We start from the raw sequence: 19,891 nt of genomic DNA, 5'->3' as shown, positions 1-19,891 counted from the left end.
CTTTACAAAATCATATTTCCAAAATTCGGCATTGTCTTGCATCTCAGTGTTCTGTTAGCCATTTCCATACCATTCAGTAGTGCGATGAACACCCGACCCTCTCACTGACTTCTCACTGAATGCTACATTGGCGACAATGCTACTCTGAACTAGAGGTGGGTCGAACTCGTTCATTCCCGTGAACTACTTCATTCATTTCACTCATTGCCGTGAAGCGTTCAAATGAAGTAGTTCATTCATGAAGTACGGAAGCCTGGCGAGTTTGCCCAGTTCGCCGCTCAGCTGCGGCTACGCTCGCTTCGCCTCGCTCGTACAATAAAGATTCGTAATACTTCATAATTTTACCAACATATGGCCAAACTATGCAGTAACGTGCACGCAACGTTTTACGCTCTTACAGCGTCTGAGTTAAATAAAGCATGGTCGAAGGGGACAAAGGAAAGATAAACAGAGAAGCCTGTCACATATAAAGAAGGTATTACAGTTAATCTTGCTCGATATTTTCCCATGAAGCACCCAAAAAAGTCTTTATCTACCAAATGAAACATTATTTGTTGCATTCATGGACTGAAAACTACGGCTACCAACGAAATGCAGTCAAATTTTATGTTCCTTTTAAAATTTAATCCAAAGTACAATGAGTATGTTTACCACTGTCACAAAGTCTATATACAGCGTTATTACAAATGATTGAAGCGATTTCACAGCTCTACAATAACTTTATTATTTGAGATATTTTCACAATGCTTTGCACACACATACAAAAACTCAAAAAAGTTTTTTTAGGCGTTCACAAATGTTCGATATGTGCCCCTTTAGTGATTCGGCAGACATCAAGCCGATAATCAAGTTCCTCCCACACTCGGCGCAGCATGTTCCCATCAATGAGTTCGAAAGCATCATTGATGCGAGCTCACAGTTCTGGCACGTTTCTTGGTAGAGGAGGTTTAAACACTGAATCTTTCACATAACCCCACAGAAAGAAATCGCATGGGGTTAAGTCGGGGGAGCGTGGAGGCCATGACATGAATTGCTGATCATGATCTCCACCACGACCGATCCATCGGTTTTCCAATCTCCTGTTTAAGATATGCCGAACATCATGATGGAAGTGCGGTGGAGCACCATCCTGTTGAAAGATGAAGTCAGCGCTGTCGGTCTCCAGTTGTGGCATGAGCCAATTTTCCAGCATGTCCAGATACACGTGTCCTGTAACGTTTTTTTCGTAGAAGAAAAAGGGGCCGTAAACTTTAAACCGTGAGATTGCACAAAACACGTTAAATTTTGGTGAATTGCGAATTTGCTGCATGAATGCGTGAGGATTCTCTGCCGCCCAGATTCGCACATTGTGTCTGTTCACTTCACCATTAAGAAAAAATGTTGCTTCATCACTGAAAACAAGTTTCGCACTGAACGCATCCTCTTCCATGAGCTGTTGCAACCGCGCCGAAAATTCAAAGCGTTTGACTTTGAAATCGGGTGCCAGGGCTTGTAGCAATTGTAAACGGTAAGGCTTCTGCTTTAGCATTTTCCGTAAGATTTTCCAAACCGTCGGCTGTGGTACGTTTAGCTCCCTGCTTGCTTCATTCGTCGACTTCCGCGGGCTACGCATGAAACTTGCCCGCACGCGTTCAACCATTTCTTCGCTCACTGCAGGCCGACCCGTTGATTTCCCCTTACAGAGGCATCCAGAAGCTTTAAACTGCGCATACCATCGCCGAATGGAGTTAGCAGTTGGTGGATCTTTGTTGAACTTCGTCCTGAAGTGTCGTTGCACTGTTATGACTGACTGATGTGAGTGCATTTCAAGCACGACATACGCTTTCTCGGCTCCTGTCGCCATTTTGCCTCACTGCGCTCTCGAGCGCTCAGGCGGCAGAAACCTGAAGTGCGGCTTCAGCCGAACAAAACTTTATGAGTTTTTCTATGTGTCTGTAGTGTGTCGTGACCATATGTCAATGAATGGAGCTACAGTGAATTTATGAAATCGCTTCAATCATTTGTAATAGCCCTGTACCTACGGTAAGTAATTATTCAGAAGTTTTTCTGTAGATTTTATTTTTGTTAAGAATAATAACCCTCCAGATTCAAAACGTAAACTGTCACCTGTAGTCATTGGTACGATTTTAGGTAAAATCCCTCTTTCAGTGTTATTAACAAACCTTTTATTTTCGTGTTGGCTGTGCGTGCTCACACAGCCAGCCTCTTCGTTTATATTCATTTGTCTGCAAGCGCTGCCAACGGTAGGCTACCCGTAGACGCGAAGTTTAACTGCACAAATAGTCACGGGTAATGATGGCAGCATTGCCGGAAGCAACTGACGCTGCTTTCCCCTCGCCCCTCATCTCCACAATCCCTCGTAAACCTATCGTTCCCCACAAACACCGCGCGATTCGTCGACAGGCAGTAGAAGGAGAAGTGAAGGGAGAATGAGCCGATGTAGTGGGAGAGGGGAAGAGAGTGAGTGAACTAAAAAAAGTGTGGAGTGTGCTATCTGTGAAGAGTTTGAAGTACCAGTTCATTGAAATTGAGTGGTTAGTTGACACTTCACTGGAGTGAAGCGTTCATTTGAACGATTCATTCACGAGCTCCCCATCACTACTCTGAACGAAAGATCACACTGCTTGTACTCAGAACCTCTCTGGCATTCCATATCGACTACTGACAACTTCTGTGTGAAAAATATCCAGTGTACAGATATGAAGTATGATTGTCGTTGTTGTGGTCTTCAGTCCTGAGACTGGTTTGATGCAGCTCTCCATTCTACTCTATCCTGTGCAAGCTTCTTCATCTCCCAGTACCTACTGCAACCTACATCCTTCTGAATCTGCTTAGTGTATTCATCTCTTGGTCTCCCTCTACGATTTTTACCCTCCACGCTGCCCTCCAATGCTAAATGTGTGATCCCTTGATGCCTCAAAACATGTCCTACCAACCGATCCCTTCTTCTAGTCAAGTTGTGCCACAAACTTCTCTTCTCCCCAATCCCATTCAATACCTCCTCATTAGTTACGTGATCTACCCACCTTATCTTCAGCATTCTTCTGTAGCACCACATTTCGAAAGCTTCTATTCTCTTCTTGTCCATACTAGTAATCGTCCATGTTTCACTTCCATACATGGCTACACTCCATACAAAAACTTTAAGAAACGACTTCCTGACACTTAAATCTATACTCGATGTTAACAAATTTCTCTTCTTCAGAAACGATTTGCTTGCCATTGCCAGTCTACATTTTATATCCTCTCTACTTCGACCATCATTAGTTATTTTACTCCCTAAATAGCAAAACTCCTTTACTGCTTTAAGTGTCTCATTTCCTAATCTGATTCCCTCAGCATCACCCGACTTAATTCGACTACATTCCATTATCCTCGTTTTGCTTTTGTTGATGTTCATCTTATATCCTCCTTTCAAGACACTGTCCATTCCGTTCAACTGCTCTTCCAAGTCCTTTGCTGTCTCTGACAGAATTACAATGTCAGCGGCGAACCTCAAAGTTTTATTTCTTCTCCATGGATTTTAATACCTACTCCGAATTTTTATTTTGTTTCCTTTACTGCTTGCTCAATATACAGATTGAATAACATCGGTGAGACGCTACAACCTTGTCTCACTCCTTTCCCAACCACTGCTTCCCTTTTATGCCCCTCGACTCTTATATCTGCCATCTGGTTTCTGTACAAATTGTAAATAGCCTTTCGCTCCCTGTATTTTACCCCTGCCACCTTCAGAATGTGAAAGAGAGTATTCCAGTCAACAATGTCAAAAGCTTTCTTTAAGTCTACAAATGCTAGAAACGTAGGTTTGCCTTTTCTTAATCTTTCTTCTAAGATAAGTCGTAAGGTTAGTATTGCCTCACGTGTTCCAACATTTCTACGGAATCCAAACTGATCTTCCCCGAGGTCCGCTTCTACCAGTTTTTCCATTCGTCTGTAAAGAATTCGCGTTAGTATTTTGCAGCTGTGACCTATTAAGCTGATAGTTCGGTAATTTTCACATCTGTCAACACCTGCTTATTTTGGGATTGGAATTATTATATTCTTCTTGACGTCTGAGGGTATTTCACTGTCTCATACATCTTGCTCACCAGATGGTAGAGTTTTGTCAGGACTGGCTCTCCCAAGGCCGCCAGTAGTTCTAATGGAATGTTGTCTACTCCCGGGGCCTTGTTTCGACTCAGGTCTTTCAGTGCTCTGTCAAACTCTTCACGCAGTATCGTATCTCCCATTTCATCTTCATCTACACCCTCTTCCATTTCCATAATATTGTCCTCAAGTACATCGCCCTTGTATAAACCCTCTATATACTCCTTCCACCTTTCTGCCTTCCCTTCTTTGCTTAGAACTGGGTTTTCATCTGAGCTCTTGATATTCATACAAGTGGTTCTCTTCTCTCCAAAGGTCTCTTTAATTTTCCTGTAGGCAGTATCTATATTACCCCTAGTGAGAAAAGCCTCTACATCCTTACATTTGTCCTCTAGCCATCCCTGCTTAGCCATTTTGCCCTTCCTGTCGATCTCATTTTTGAGACGTTTGTATTCCTTTTTGCCTGCTTCATTTACTGCATTTTTATATTTTCTCCTTTCATCAATTAAATTCAATATTTCTTCTGTTACCCAAGGATTTCTGTTAGCTCTCGTCTTTTTACCTACTTGATCGTCTGCTGCTTTCACTACTTCATCCCTCACAGCTACCCATTCTTCTTCTACTGTATTTCTTTCCCATCTCCATAAATTCCCACCTTTTTGCAGTTTCTTCAGTTTCAATCTGCAATTCATAACCAAGAGATTGTGGTCAGAATCCATATCTGCCCTTGGAAATGTCTTACAATTTAAAACCTGGTCCCTAAATCTCTGTCTTACCATTATATAATCTATCTGATACCTTTTAGTATCTCCAGGATTCTTCCAGGTATACAACCTTCTTTTATGATTCTTGAACCAAGTGTTAGCTATGATTAAGTTATGCTCTGTGCAAAATTCTACAAGGCTGCTTCCTCTTTCATTTCTTCCCCCCAATCCATATTCACCTACTATGTTTCCTTCTCTCCCTTTTCCAACTGACGAATCCCAGTCACCCATGACTATTAAATTTTCGTCTCCCTTCACTACCTGAATAATTTCTTTTATCTCGTCATACATTTCATCAATTTCTTCATCATCTGCAGAGCTAGTTGGCATATAAACTTGTACTACTGTAGTAGGCATGGGCTTTGTGTCTATCTTGGCTACAATAATGCGTTCACTATGCTGTTTGTAGTAGGTAACCCGCACTGCTGATATATTGAATGAAAAGAGACGTCACATCACTTTAATCGAGAGCCAGAAACCTTACAGTTTAGTTTCGTAGTCCCGTTCCTCGAATGTTGTACATAGCATTCTACCTTGTGCGACCATAGAAATTATTGTAGAGTTCCTATTCCAAGTTGCTTAGTTTAAAAACCAGCTTGGAGTTGTTTAGTGACGTTTACAAAAAATGCTACAACGCTATGTCGTTGATTATCGGTATTTTAAGAACTTCCTGAGAGACGATGATCCACTAACTAACCGTCTCTATGTGATCGTTGTAAGGGATCGTTAAATTTACGTATCATTAAGTCATAATATTCCTTTGACATCTAAATAGTATCGGCATCAATTAACCGCTCATGAAGCGACTGCAGCGCCACCTTTCTCAGACACGTTATACTCTCGGATTCACAGAAGGAAGGAGAGAAGCCAGTATATACTGCCGTAACAGCGACGTCTTGATCTCTGATGTATGAAATCCTTAACATTAAACTCATGTTAGCTCCATTTCTCCTCTCTAGTTCCGGATGCAGCCGCGCTGCCAATGCGTGAGTTATGTACTAAGTTGCTTTGAAGTTGCTTTCTGTTGATCATCCTGAGATTATATGTTACAGTTTTATGAAGATATTCTGGCTCACTTCCTGCAGCTTGGCGTAATATTATGTGCAATGCTTACAGATCTTTAATAAGCATTTTTCTACGTTCAAACTTAACATTCGCTTTAATCAGCTAGGGGCTCTTATACATGTCTCTGTTTGTGGTGAGGGTGGTTCAGTTTGTAGGGTCAAAGAGTGGTATATGCTGTGATTAAAAACTGCATTTCAGCAGTTGTTTGCACAATATTCTACTCTCTCATCGTACTGCGTTCATTTTGCATCGAGCTGTGGTGCTAAGCTTTGAAGATTTTCTGCCTTTAGAGCGACTGTTATACATAGTTTATACATTTCTCAAAACTGCAATTAGCGGAACTCTCTTGCCAATTCTTTGTATGTTTCTCAGGCCTTTCATCCAACATGGTTACAATGTGTCCTTAGATTTTCGATTTCTACATAGAAAAACTTACCAAACAGAGATGTGCATGCTCATTGTGCATAACGGTGGATTATTTACATGACCTTAAAACCATATTTTGAACTTAATGCTTGTGACTCAGTTGTACAACTTTTTCAAATATTCTTTATGCTCACTATTCTTTCGTTTCGCAAAGTAAGTTGTATCTACATTTGAAAATATTCATTTCGTCGCACATAACAGCCAGATAGCGTTATAAATCATTTGTTGGGTCTAAACTGTATCTAGAAAAGAATATTTATTCAGGATACGTCTAGGGATAGAAAGTTTCGTGTACTTCAGATACCTTTAGAAGGGAAGCGCCAAAAACTGCACAACGGTGAACTCATCATTCTGACTGTAGAATATCCCATCACCCTTATGGGTCATTATAATAATCAAGTCTTAATTATTTATTTTACTTTGTGCTATTTAGAAGTTTATTACTATCCTGTTGCTTATTACAATCCTCTTGTTATTTGTCTGCCTTCCGTGGTATACTACACAAATATAAACCAACTCCAATGACAAAATTTCGGAATTTGTTCAACGATATTTTCTGAAATCTTGGCTATGGATTATTTAAAAATGATAGTGAATTCAATCTTGCATATTTTATGCATCTCTCCGAAAGAATTAGTGCAAATAGAGACTGGAACCAATTATACCAGATTTGTATATCATACTATATAAGGGGCAGTAAAATGCAAATGAGAGAAACAGAATTAAAATAAGTAAACTGTTTATTATTTCTAAAGTAATCATCATAACTGTTAATACATGTATGCCATTGTGGGACAAGATGGTCAATGACTTCGGGGACAAATGTTTGCCTGGAGCCACTCTGCGGCGGTTCTGGTGTTGCGTTGCCCTACTGTAACTGTCCGAGTTCCTCGGAATGCACAATGGACTTGAATGGATGCTGGTGATCATACAGAATGCTTACGTATGTGTCACCTGTCAGTCTCATCTAGACCTATAAGGGGTCCGATATCACTCCAACTGCTCACACCCCACATCATTACAGAGCCTCTACCAGCTATCACAGTCCCCTGCTGACATGCAGGGTCCATGAGTTCATGAGATTGTCTCCATACCCATAAACGTCCATCCGCTCGATGCAGTTTGAAATGAGACTCGTCTGACCACGCAATATGTTTCCAGTCACCAACAATCCAATGCTGGTGTTGACTGGTCCAGGTGAGGCGAAATGCTTTCTGTCGTGCAGTCATTTAGAGTACTTGAGTGGGCCCTCGACCTCGAAAGCCCACATTGACGATGTTTCATTGAATGGTTCGCACGCTGACACTTGTGGAGGGCCAGCATTGAAATCTGTAGCAGTTTACGGAAGGGTTACGCTTCTGTCACGCTGATCGATTCTCTTCAGCCGTCGTTGGCACCGTTCTTGTGGGATCACTTTCCAGCTGCAGCGATGTGGAAGATTTAATTTTTTTATGGATTCCTGATATTCACGGTAGACTCGTTAATGGTCGTAAGAGAAAATCCCCACTTCAGCGCTACCTTGGAGATGCTGTGTCCCATTGCTCGTGCACCGACTGTAACACCACGTTCAAACACACTTAAATCTTGATAACTGCCGTTGTATAAGCAGTAATCCATGTAACAACAGCGCCAGTCACTTGTTGTGTAATATAGGCGTTGCCAATCGCAGCGCCGCATTCTGCCTGTTTACATATCTCTGTACTTGAATACGCATGCGTATACCAGTTTCTTTGGCGTTTCAGCGTACATATGCTGTTGATTACAGTATCAATATACGTGAAATGTAAACTATCAACTTACTCGTACTCGTAACACTAAACTAGGAGACAGTTGCAGTAGAGATATTCGTATTCAACGCACCGAAATCAACAAAGACTGTCTACTTTTATTTCTGCACGAAGTCCTATGTGGACCAGTGTTTTGTAACCAGATCAGTCTATGAATCGTCAGTCAGCTTGCCAGCACGAGTTCGTTTATAAACCCTTCACACAATACACTTGAAGAACGGAAATAAAGTACGGTACAGTAGTAACTGGACGTTAGGATCTGGAGTTTAGCCTCTGTAGAATGTGCGCTGGCTAGACAAGAATTAGCTTCTGTGGAAACTCAGGCAACAACGCAGGGGCTCACTTGTGCGGAGTTAATTGCATTCCTAGGACTCTAATGGGCAACTCTAGAAGAGAGACGAGTGGCTTAGCGGCGTCTGTCGCAGGGAGAAACGGAGAACTGGCAGGGGCGCGCGACTATTATCGTTGAGTTAGAGAAAATTGCCTGCTCTCCTTCTCACACACGGTGCACGCTTTAGTCATCTAGGCAAAATCCTGTCTTAACACTGCGCAATAGTGACTACGGCCCTTCCTTAGCTGCAACTTTTATCACCGTAAGAGTGATATCATCCGTACAACGTGCAGATGAAATACTTGCACGAAACCTATCGTGAGAATGTGGTATTCCACAATAATTACTTTAGTTCTTTTTCTCTCTTTGTTGGACTGAGAATCAGGTGCTATCGAAAAACATGCAGACTGAGGGAGTATCTCCTGAAACCGAATTTGCAGTTGATGAGCGACATGGCAAAGAAACATCGGCTGTGTTTCTGCTGAATACTCGTCACGTGTCAAAATATTGCTCACTCCTATAAAACAGCTCACCGATCAGTCCGTAGCACTGCATATGGTATAGAATTGATACTAGGTGACCACTTTAATCTTAATATTGCATAACTGTAGAAGCCAAAGTGATACCTAGATCTAGAATAAAAGTCTGTCTTACTGTCACTGTCCGAATGCTTTCTTAGGGAACACTTAACATGCTCAAAGGAAGTGTTAATATAGTCAGTTTTCTCTATTTATAAGACGCCCTAATTTTTTGTAATTCTATAATGAGTCGCAATTTTGGCCAGTAGCAGGGACTTTTCGGAGCCTTGAGGTTGCTATTGAACAATAATAGCGTTTAAGTCTCAAATCACGTTTAAGTGCCGTTTAAGCGCCAAATCGCCCGAAGTTACGTAAATATGAATAGAAATTTAGCCCTAATTTCCACCACAAAGAAAAACACGCAACACAGCTACAGAACTTCAGGTCGACCGACCAGGGTTTACGCTTCACTAAATATTTCCAATCAGTTCTCTCTTACAAGTTACTTGAGGCTATAGGTCCCAGGAGCAGGGAACGTGTGCTGCAATGCACAGGCCGCTGGACCTGGTGGGATACCAGTTCGCTTTTACACAGAGTACGCGAAGGAACTTGCCCCCCTTCTTGCAGCGGTCTACCGTAGGTCTCTAGAAGAGCGTAGCGTTCCAAAGGATTGGAAAAGGGCACAGGTCATCCCCGTTTTCAAGAAGGGACGTCGAACAGATGTGCAGAACTATAGAACTATATCTCTAACGTCGATCAGTTGTAGAATTTCGGAACACGTATTATGTTCGAGTATAATGACTTTTCTGGAAACTAGAAATCTACTCTGTATGAATCAGCATGGGTTTCGAAAAAGACAATCGTGTGAAACCCAGCTAGCGATATTCGTACACGAGACTCAGAGGGCTACAGACACGGGTTCCCAGGCAGATGCTGTGTTTCTTGACTTCCGCAAGTCGTTTAATGAACAAAGTAAGAGCATATGGACCATCGGACCAGTTGTGTGATTGGATTGAAGAGTTCCTAGATAACAGAACGCAGCATGTCATTCTCAATGGAGAGAAGTCTTCCGAAGTAAGAGTGATTTCAGGTGTGCCGCAGGGCAGTGTCGTAGGACCGTTGCTATTCACAATATACATAAATGACCTTGTGGATGACATCGTAAGTTCACTGAGGGTTTTTGCGGATGATGCTGTGGTATATCGAGAGGTTGTAACAATGGAAAATTGTACTGAAATGCAGGAGGATCTGAAGCGAATTGACGCATGGTGCAGGGAATGGCAATTGAATCTCAATGTAGACAAGTGTAATGTGCTACGAATACATAGAAACAAAGATCCCATATCATTTAGCTACAATATAGCAGGTCAGCAACTGGAAGCAGCTAATTCCATAAATTATCTGGGAGTACGCATTAGGAGTGATTTAAAATGGAATGATCATATCAAGATGGTCGTCGGTAAAGCAGATGCCAGACTGAGATTCATTGGAAGAATCCTAAGGAAATGCACTCCGAAAACAAAGGAAGTAGGTTACAGTAAGCTTGTTCGTCCACTGCTTGAATACTGCTCAGCAGTGTGGGATCCGTACCAGATAGGGTTGATAGAAGAGGTAGATAAGATCGAACGGAGAGCAGCGCGCTTCGTTACTGGATCATTTAGTAATCGCGAAAGCGTTACGGAGATGATAGATAAACTTCCGTGGAAGACTCTGCAGGAGAGACGCTCAGCAGCTCGGTACGGGCTTTTTTTGAAGTTTCTAGAACATACTTTCACCGAAGAGTCAAGCAGTATATTGCTCCCTCCTACGTGTATCTCGCGAAGAGACCATGAGGATAAAATCAGAGAAATTAGAGCCTACACAGAGGCATACCGACAATCCTTCATTCCACGAACAATACGAGACTGGAATAGAAGGGAGAACCGATAAAGGTACTCAAGGTACCCTCCGCCACACACCGTCAGGTGGCTTGCGGAATATGGATCTAGATGTAGATGTGGTGAAGTTTAATGAATTAAATAGCTGCATGAAAAACGTTTGGCTGGCCGAAGTGGCCGTGCGGTTAAAGGCGCTGCAGTCTGGAACCGCAAGACCGCTACGGTCGCAGGTCCGAATCCTGCTTCGGGCATGGATGTTTGTGATGTCCTTAGGTTAGTTACGTTTAACTAGTTCTAAGTTCTAGGGGACTAATGACCTCAGCAGTTGAGTCCCATAGTGCTCAGAGCCATTTGAACCATTTTTTTGAAAAACGTTTATTCAAAAATAATAACCTCCTTTTGCGTGGTGTAGTGCAGCAGTTCGATGTGGCATGGACTCCACAAGACGCTGGAAGTCCCTCACCGTCCATAATTGCGGTGCAGGATTTTGTGCACGAAGTGACTTCTCGTTTCTGTCACCTAAATGTCTGATAGGGTTTATGTCGGACCATCTGGATTGCCAAACCATTCGCTCAACTGTCCGGAATGTTCTCCAAACCAATCGCGAACAACTGTGGTCCGCTGATGTGGCGCATTATCATCCATAAAGGTTCCATCGTTGTTTGGGGAAATGAAGTTCATGAATTAGCTACAAATGGTCTCCAAGTAGCCGAACGTAGCCATTTACATTCAGTGATCGGTTCAGTTGTACCAGAGGACGTAGCCCATTACATGTAAACCCGGCCTCACTATTATGCAGCCACCACCAGCTTGCACACAGCCTTGGGTTCATGGACCTATGTGGTCTGCGCCACACTCAAGCCCTAACATCAGCTCCTACGAACTGAAATCAGGACTCATCTAACCAGTCTAGGATTTTCCAGCCGTCTGGGGTCCAAGCTATGTGGTGACGAGCCCAGGAGAGACACTGCCGGCTGTGTCGTGCAGTTAACAAGTGTGTTCGCGTCGGTCGTCTGCTGCCACAGCCCATTAACGCCAAATTTCGCTATACTGTCCTAACGGATACGCTCGTCGTACGTCTCACTTTGATTTCTGGTATTATTTCTCGCAGCGATTCCCGTAAGAGTTCGGGCAGTAGACGGCTCCATTTGCACCATCAACAGAACAGGCTATGCTAACGGTATACTACGCCTTCCACATCGCTTACAACGGGTTCTACACAACGCTGGTGACTACTTTGAAGGACAGTAACAGGTGCAAACATGGAACTCTTTTGTATCGGTTGTGAACAAATTATTGCCACTATTTAAGTTCCAACCCTCGTATCTCACATGAACTTTGGGCTTTTCGCATGTGTCACTGCTGTTTCAAGGGTCTTGGGTTAAGTCGCAGGGTGTCCCACTTTGACAGCATTGCAGAGGAATTGTGGAGACTCCTCTGCGCCTAATTTCAAGCTTCTGCGTCCTAACAGGAAAAAGTTATGGGACTTCAAGAAAGTGGAATTTTCATTGCGTTACGCAGTGTACTTAGATTTTGGCTTTAGAAAAGGTAAAGGGACCAGAGAGGCAATTCTGTCGTTGCGATTGATGATGGAAGCAAGACTGAAGAAAAATCAAGACACGTTCATAGGATTTGTCGAACTTGAAAAAGCGTTCGACAGTGTAAAATAATGCAAAATGTTCGAAATTCTGAGAAAAATAGCGGTAAGCTATAGGGAGCCAAGAAGGGATAATAAGGGTGGACGACCAAGAACAAAGTGCTCGTATTAAAAACAGTGTAAGACAGGGATGCAGTCTTTCGTTCCTTCAGTTCAATCTATACACCGAAGAATCAATGATGGAACTAAAGGAAAGGTTCAGGAGTGGAATTAAAATTCAAAGTGGAAGGATCTTTTGATAGGTTCGCTGATGAAATTGCTAACCTGAGTGAAAGTGAAGAATAATTACATGATTTGCTGAATGGAATGAACAGTCTAATGAGTACAGAATATGAATTGAGAGTAAGTCGAAGAAAGGTGAATGTAATGAGAAGTAGCAGAAATGAGAACAGCGAAAAACTTAACAACATGACTGATGGTCATGAAATAGATGAAGTTAAGGAGTTCTGCTACCTCAGGGAGCAAAATAACCAACGACGGACGGAGCAAGGAGAATATCAAAAGCAGACTAGCATAAGGGCATTCCTGGCCAAGAGAAGTATCCTACTATCAAACATAGGCCTTAATTTGAGGAATAAATTTCTGTTAATGCACGTCTGACGTACAGAATGGTATGGTAGTGAAACATGGACTGTGGGAATGCAAAGTTATGTCTGCTGCCAAAGAGGTGTCCTGGTGGAAGTGGCCCGCGCCTATAGCTTCGGAACTTTGTAGTGTCGTTGGATGACGGATCTAGACATTCGTTCCTATCCTTGATTTTTCCTCAAGACAAGCCTCTACAACACCTCAAAATTTGTCGATAAATTTCTGGAATACCCTTTGTACACAGCGTTACAGCTGCCCCTACTGATGGGTTTTATGCAACCCGCATCGCCTTCAAACGTCATGCATAATGTTTTCACTTTCTCTCGCTAGCTACACTCGACTTACTCTACCACTCAGACATGAACACACAGCTGCAAAATTTAGGAAGACTCAAATCTTCAACATATTTTCTCAGGCACTAGCTTATACAAGACATTCACTACCGCCGTCCTGATTCAATCCAGTTAAGCATGGCAGTGCGCTGGATCCGAATCAGCGGTACCGTAGGACAATAAACCACAGTATCGATTGGCCACGATCCTGACAATGTCGAATTCAACATGTACGAGTAAACATTCCTTCTTCTTTGACGGTGCAAAACATGATTTTCTCACAAACAACATTCAAATTTGATTTCTGAGTAAGATACCCTTCGTGTAATCTTTCCCCATGAATATAATGTTAGTGTCGTTAATCATACCTACTTAGAGTGGCCGCACTAATATGCTTATCATTTGCACATCCGAACTTGTAGTACACCTGAGGCCAGTTTGACACTTGTTGAACATCGCCTCCGTAGTGCTGCTGCCTTAGTGCTCAGCAGTCTACCTTGCTGTATTAACATTCCAGAGTTAATGGATACACTATTGCACGCTGAGCATTGCTGTGAACAAATGAGAAAAAATTGTCTGAAAGTCGTTTATATCAGCGGAACTGTGCCGTACACTCCCAAATGGAGACACAGTAATACTCTGAACGACTCACCTGTATGTTATTCCAGTGTACTCGTATATGTCCTTCTTGACAGAAAAGACAAAACACTATAATCCTCTCTCTATGGGTATGGGGCTGCCAGCACCCTCAGTGACTCATATGCAGCACTGAACAGTTAATAAGTCGGCCCGTGGTACACTGTCTAGCGACACACTTGGAGGAACAGCAAGTAATTCTAGTCCCTGTACTGAGTTAGATTTAAAATAATCTAGTTGTACAGCACTGGTAAAGAAGTGATCTATTTTATTTTCGTTTCAGAGGGCCGCTTACCTAAAGGCTACTTCCTGAAAGTGAAGTCCATCAATGACTCCCATGAGTACTGTGAAATAATGGACTTCATGGAGGACATAAACAACACGGTGAGTGGCAGCTTCACCTTTATCTCTTACCCTTTGTCTCTTACTCTATGTGATTATTGTGCTTGTGTGGCTATAGTACCTCTTATTGTCATACGCAAACATGACATAGAGTCGCCCAAAACTTTTTCTTTCTTTTTTAAGGTTCTGTATATCTATCGATATAAACGGAATCCTTATGTTACCACCACTTTATTTGTCTCTCCGTCTGCTTAGAACCATTTTTCGCAGGAACGAGTATAGGTATGAATTTGAAATTTATGTCAAATGCTAAGGTCTACAGTTCCTTGGTGGTGTAGAGCATTTAAACTGCTAGGTTTATGCAGTAAAAAGATAGGCTCATTTATGTTGCACATTTTGATACTCACAAATTCACTCATCAGAACCTACAGAATCTACATAATTAAGTCTGTGCACAGCCATCAGAAAGCGGGTCGTGTTCGCACTTGTCCAGCTTTCGTGAAACACATTCCATTTGCTGATGGGCTCCTCGTGATAACAGCCGAGCAATCTGGTCGACGAATAGCAACGCTTCGGTAAGATTAATTGGTGCCATCTCCTCTATTCACCAAGAAATAAGAAATTTGTTGAAATGACTCTGCACATCAATCAGAGCAGATATAGCGTGAAAAACAATTTCCCGTACAAGGAATGTAGCTATGCGATGTCTGCCTACTTTTGTAAGTAGTGTCTTGAAACCTGCCGAGCACTTTACGCTCACTTCTATCTTCTAATATCTGTTAATCTTCTTGCCGCAAATTCAAACACTGCTCTGCTCCAAACATGCAGTTTCACTTTAAATGCGAACATTTTAGGTTAGGCTTTACTCTGACTGTTATTGACATCCAATGAAATATCAAGTTTTCTGTTACCAGTCACTGTTTATTTATATCCACGACGTATTTCGTAGGTTTAAAACTCATTTTACATGTGATATGTTACGATGGAGAAAGGAACCTGTGACCACTGTAGACAGAGCCAAAAATTATCCCAAAATCTTAACACAACATGTCGTACGAACACACATAAATCCACCTCATGATGGAGCTTTAAACGTGCGAACCGCATCGTGGGTATAAACTCTTTATTTCATTCGACATGCAGTTCCCGTAATGCCTTTCAGGACTTTAGGTCAGCAAAACTGTATGTATGTGCAACGTCTCGCTTCAGTATCAGAATAACTTTGTACTATGCAGTATGACATTTCGAATCTTGTGGGTCCATCGACAGATGCTTTGGCTCAGCTTCTTCATATCTTTTCGTATAGTTTATTACATATAGTGTTAACAAAGAGGACTTAGAACACAGACAAAGAATGTTAGTATAAAAATAAGTTTCTGTTATGGACGGAAGGATTTATTAGCAGTGTGCAAACGTCAAACACCCGCTGGAACACAGAAAATACTGTAATACAACACAGTAACCTCGCAACCGTTAAGGGCGCTACACGTTGTATACATTTGATCGCAACGAACTACAGATAGCAGCGTATGGAGATGCTGATTGTAGCTACACTTAAATTTGTAAACTTACAGGGAACAAACTGTTGTACGTTAAGGCTTAAACGCTGGAGATGGAAAACATGTTAACCGCAGCCCACCGCGACACTTGATGCGTTACGCGGTAATGATGTTAGGAAGTATTCCGCTAATAGCTGGTAAAATTGTTTATGAAAACACATCACCTCGGTTCCGAGAGTTCCAGAACCTGTATAGAAAATCGGAATAGATATTAACATAAACATCATTTCCGACCTTTATATTCCTCATGAAAACCACACATTGCGTGTTGTACCACCATACAGCGAGACCTTCAGAGGTGGTGGTCCAGACTGCTGTACACACCTGTATCTGTAGTAGCCAGTAGTACGTCCTCTTGCATTGATCCGTACCTGTATTCTTCGTTGCATACTATCCACAAGTTCATCAAGGCACTGTTGGTCCAGATTGTTCCACTGCTCAATGGTGATGCGGCGTAGATCCCTCAGAGTGGTTGGTGGGTCACGTCGTCCATAAACGGCCGTTAGACAGTATGTCTAAGGCGTTCAGCCCGACCAGGTTGCCTCCAAAGACATCTCCGACGATTTTCTGGTCATATGCGACACTCATCGGTGAAGAGAACTTGATGGCAATCCTGAGCGGTCCATTCGACATGCTACTGGGTCCATATGTACCGCTCTCCATGTTATTGTGGTTGCAAAGATTGGCTTTGCCATGGACGTCGGGAGTGAAGTTGCTCATCATGCAGCTTGTTGCGCACAGTTTGAGTCGTAACACGACGTCCTGTGGCTGCACGAAAGGCGTTATTCAACATGGTGGCTTTGCTGTGAAGGTTCCTCCGAGCCATAATGCGTAGGTAGCGGTCATCCACTGCAGTAGTAGCCCTTGGGCGGACTGAGTAAGTTAGGTCATCGACAGTTCCTGTCTCTCTGTATCTTGGTTCAAATGGCTCTGAGCACTATGGAACTCAACTGCTGAGGTCATTAGTCCCCTAGAACTTTCTCTGTATCTACTCCATGTCCGAACAACATCACTTTGGTTCACTCCGAGGCGCCTGGACACTTCCTTTGTCGAGAGCCCTTCCTGACACAAAGTAACAATGCGGACGCGATCGAACCGCGGTATTGACCTTCTAGGCATGGTTGAACTATAGACAACACGAGACATGTGCCTCCTTCCTGGTGGAATGACTGGAACTGATCGGCTGTCGGATCCTTTCCGTCTAAGAGGCGCTGGTCGTCCATGGTTATTTACATCTTTGAGCGAGTTTAGTGACGTCTCAGAACAGTCAAAGGGGGCTGTGTGTGTGATACAATATCCACAGTCAAAGTTTGTGTTCAGGAGTTCTGGGAACCGGGTTGATCCAAAACTTTTTTTGGTGTGGGTGTAAAATAGTTTGTTACGCAGTAAGATAGGTACACAGGGTGCCCCAGGAGGAGTGGACGATATTGAGGGATGTAACAGGATCGATCATTAGTAGCAAAAAGTATAGTAAACAAGAAGCTCAAAGGTACACGTCTGAAGATCTATGAGCAATTGTTCATCTTAGATATTGTGAAACACGTCACTTCTACTGACCAAGTGTTCATAGCTCTTAAGTCAAGCATTTCAGAGCCCATGTTTACTACACAGTTTTCTGCTGTCTTGTTTCATACCACCCCGTAGCAACATATGGAAAGCAGAGAGCTTTCAGTAGAAGAGATAGGGTTTACAGTATCGAAATGAAGTGCTGAAAGCTCTGGAGATATCCATTTTAGAGCCAATGTTTACCAGACTTTTTGGCTTCGAATAATAGTTCCTGTTATACCCCCGTATATAGACCACTTGTCCTGGGGCAACCCGTATAAGTGGTGCAGAGACAAACGCAGAATCATTCCAGCGAAAATACGGTCCGCAAATCGGAAAAGCCACTGACTTATAACGTAGCGACTTTCTTATGGTCCAGCACATAGGTACGAGCATCTCGGAAAAGCCGAAGGTAATCCGTTTTTCGCGTGATACTACCGCGAGCGTCTATGGCAGTCGTTGGACCGTGACACCACGATTGGTGACTAGGTGCTCGAGGTACGCAACACAAAATGTGGAGGTCGGAGGCTTGACAGTCCTGTAAGGCAGGAGAGACGATGACCTGTAAGCAGATGCCGACGACTGAGTGCAATGCACGTGCCGGATCACTCAGTTCAGCTCAAATTGCTACATATGGGGCTCCGCAGCAGACCATGTTCCCACTTTGACACATAGATATCATCAGTTAGACAAGATAATAGAGACTGGAGAGTGGTAACATGTGACCTGGTTTTGTTACATCAGGTCGGTGGTTGTGCCCGAAAACCCGTTACCCAGGTGAACGGCTGCTCAAAACAGGCACCACGCCACTGACGCAGGCAGTGGTATTATGGCAACTGCAGACTAGTGCACATGACTGTGGACCACCTTCACCCCTTCACGCATGAAGTCTTCCATGGCGACGATGGCACCTTCCAATAGGATAAATGTCCACGCTGCAAGGCTAGATTCCTGTTATAGTGGTCTGAGGACGGTGACAGGGGACTCACTTTCATGTCTTGACCAGCAAACTCGCTCGGTCTGAAGACTTCTGAGATGTTATCGGGCGCCTATTCGACCCCCCCCCCCCCCCGCTCCCCCTCAGCTCGTAATTTACGAGAACTGCAGTGAGATATACGTAGACATCTGGTACTACATACCTCCGGAAAAATACTCAGGAATTGCCGACTCCATGCCACATAGAATCGCTGTTGTGTAGTGTATCAAAGGTGGACCGACACGTTATTAACCAGCTGGATATAATGTGTTGGCTTATCAGAGACTAGAAGCACTAATCAATTTAGCAATATAGTGTTTCATCCAAAATTGTGAAGTACGCAGCAGAAGGGAAAAATTAATGAATAATATTGGCTGTGAAATTGAGTTTACTAATTCATCGTAGTTTGTGGCTGAAGATGGGTTATTACGTATATTCATTTAAAATACCACCATCATGGTCCTTTTCATGCCAGTTTATAAAATTCACACTCACTGTAAATTTTTTATAGTTAGGGTTACGTACTTCAGACGGTAAAAATGGAACCCCTACAGGATCATTTTGTTGTCCGTCTGTCTGTCTGTCCATACGACTGTTAAAAACCTTTTTCTCAGGAATGGGTAGATGGATCAAGTTAATACTTATATCACATACTAAGATCTGTCTTCCCTCGGCGGTGTAATAAATGTTAGCTTCTATGTCAGTGCAATCAGAAGATACGGCCACTTACGTCACATACTTTGATCTACATCTACTTCTACATAGAAACTTCGCAATCCATTGTAAGCTGCATGGCGAAGGGAACCCTGTACCCCTACTTGCCGTTTCCCCTCCTATTCCACTCGCAATTAGAGCTAGGAAAAAAAGATTCTCTATACGCATCCGTATGAGCCCTAATTCCTCGTATCTAATCTTCGTGTTCCTTACGCACGATGTGTGTTGGCTGCAGCAGAATCCTCTGGCAGTCAGCTTCCAAATGCCGGTTCTCTAAATTTTCTCAACAGTATTTCCCGAGAAGAACTGCGCCTTCCCTCCTGGGAATCGCATCTGAGTTCCCAAAGCATCTCGGTAACACTTACCTTTTGCTCGAACCTACCGGTAACAAATCTAGCAGCCCTCCTCTGAACTGATTCGATGTCTTCTTTCAATCCGACCTGGTGCAGATCACAAACACTCGAACAGTACATAACAATAGGTCCACCAGCATCCTATATGCGGTTTCCTTTACAGGTGAACCACTCTTCCCTAAAATTCTCCCAATAAACCAAAGTCGACCACTCACATTCCCTACCACAGCTTTCAAATGCCCATTCCACCTCATATCGCTCTGCCACGTTGCGCCCAGATAATTAAACGACTTCACTGTGACTCGAAAAATCAGTAATTAAACACTGCGATTATC

The 19,891-nt window shown here is 42.9% G+C and overlaps 1 protein-coding gene across 1 annotated transcript in view; it reads left to right on the top strand.

The window, feature by feature from the left end:
• Positions 1-19,891, top strand: part of LOC124605958 — a 112,133-nt gene that overhangs the window by 16,470 nt on the left and 75,772 nt on the right. The window contains exon 2 of the mRNA XM_047137921.1: positions 14,351-14,451. Coding sequence (XP_046993877.1) covers positions 14,351-14,451 — 101 coding nt within the window. The remainder of the gene's footprint in view (positions 1-14,350; positions 14,452-19,891) is intronic.

This window comes from Schistocerca americana, chromosome 3, assembly GCF_021461395.2.
Source record: "Schistocerca americana isolate TAMUIC-IGC-003095 chromosome 3, iqSchAmer2.1, whole genome shotgun sequence".
In the NCBI taxonomy this organism is placed as follows: Eukaryota; Metazoa; Arthropoda; class Insecta; order Orthoptera; family Acrididae; genus Schistocerca; species Schistocerca americana.
This window is presented reverse-complemented; position numbering and strand designations above follow the sequence as displayed.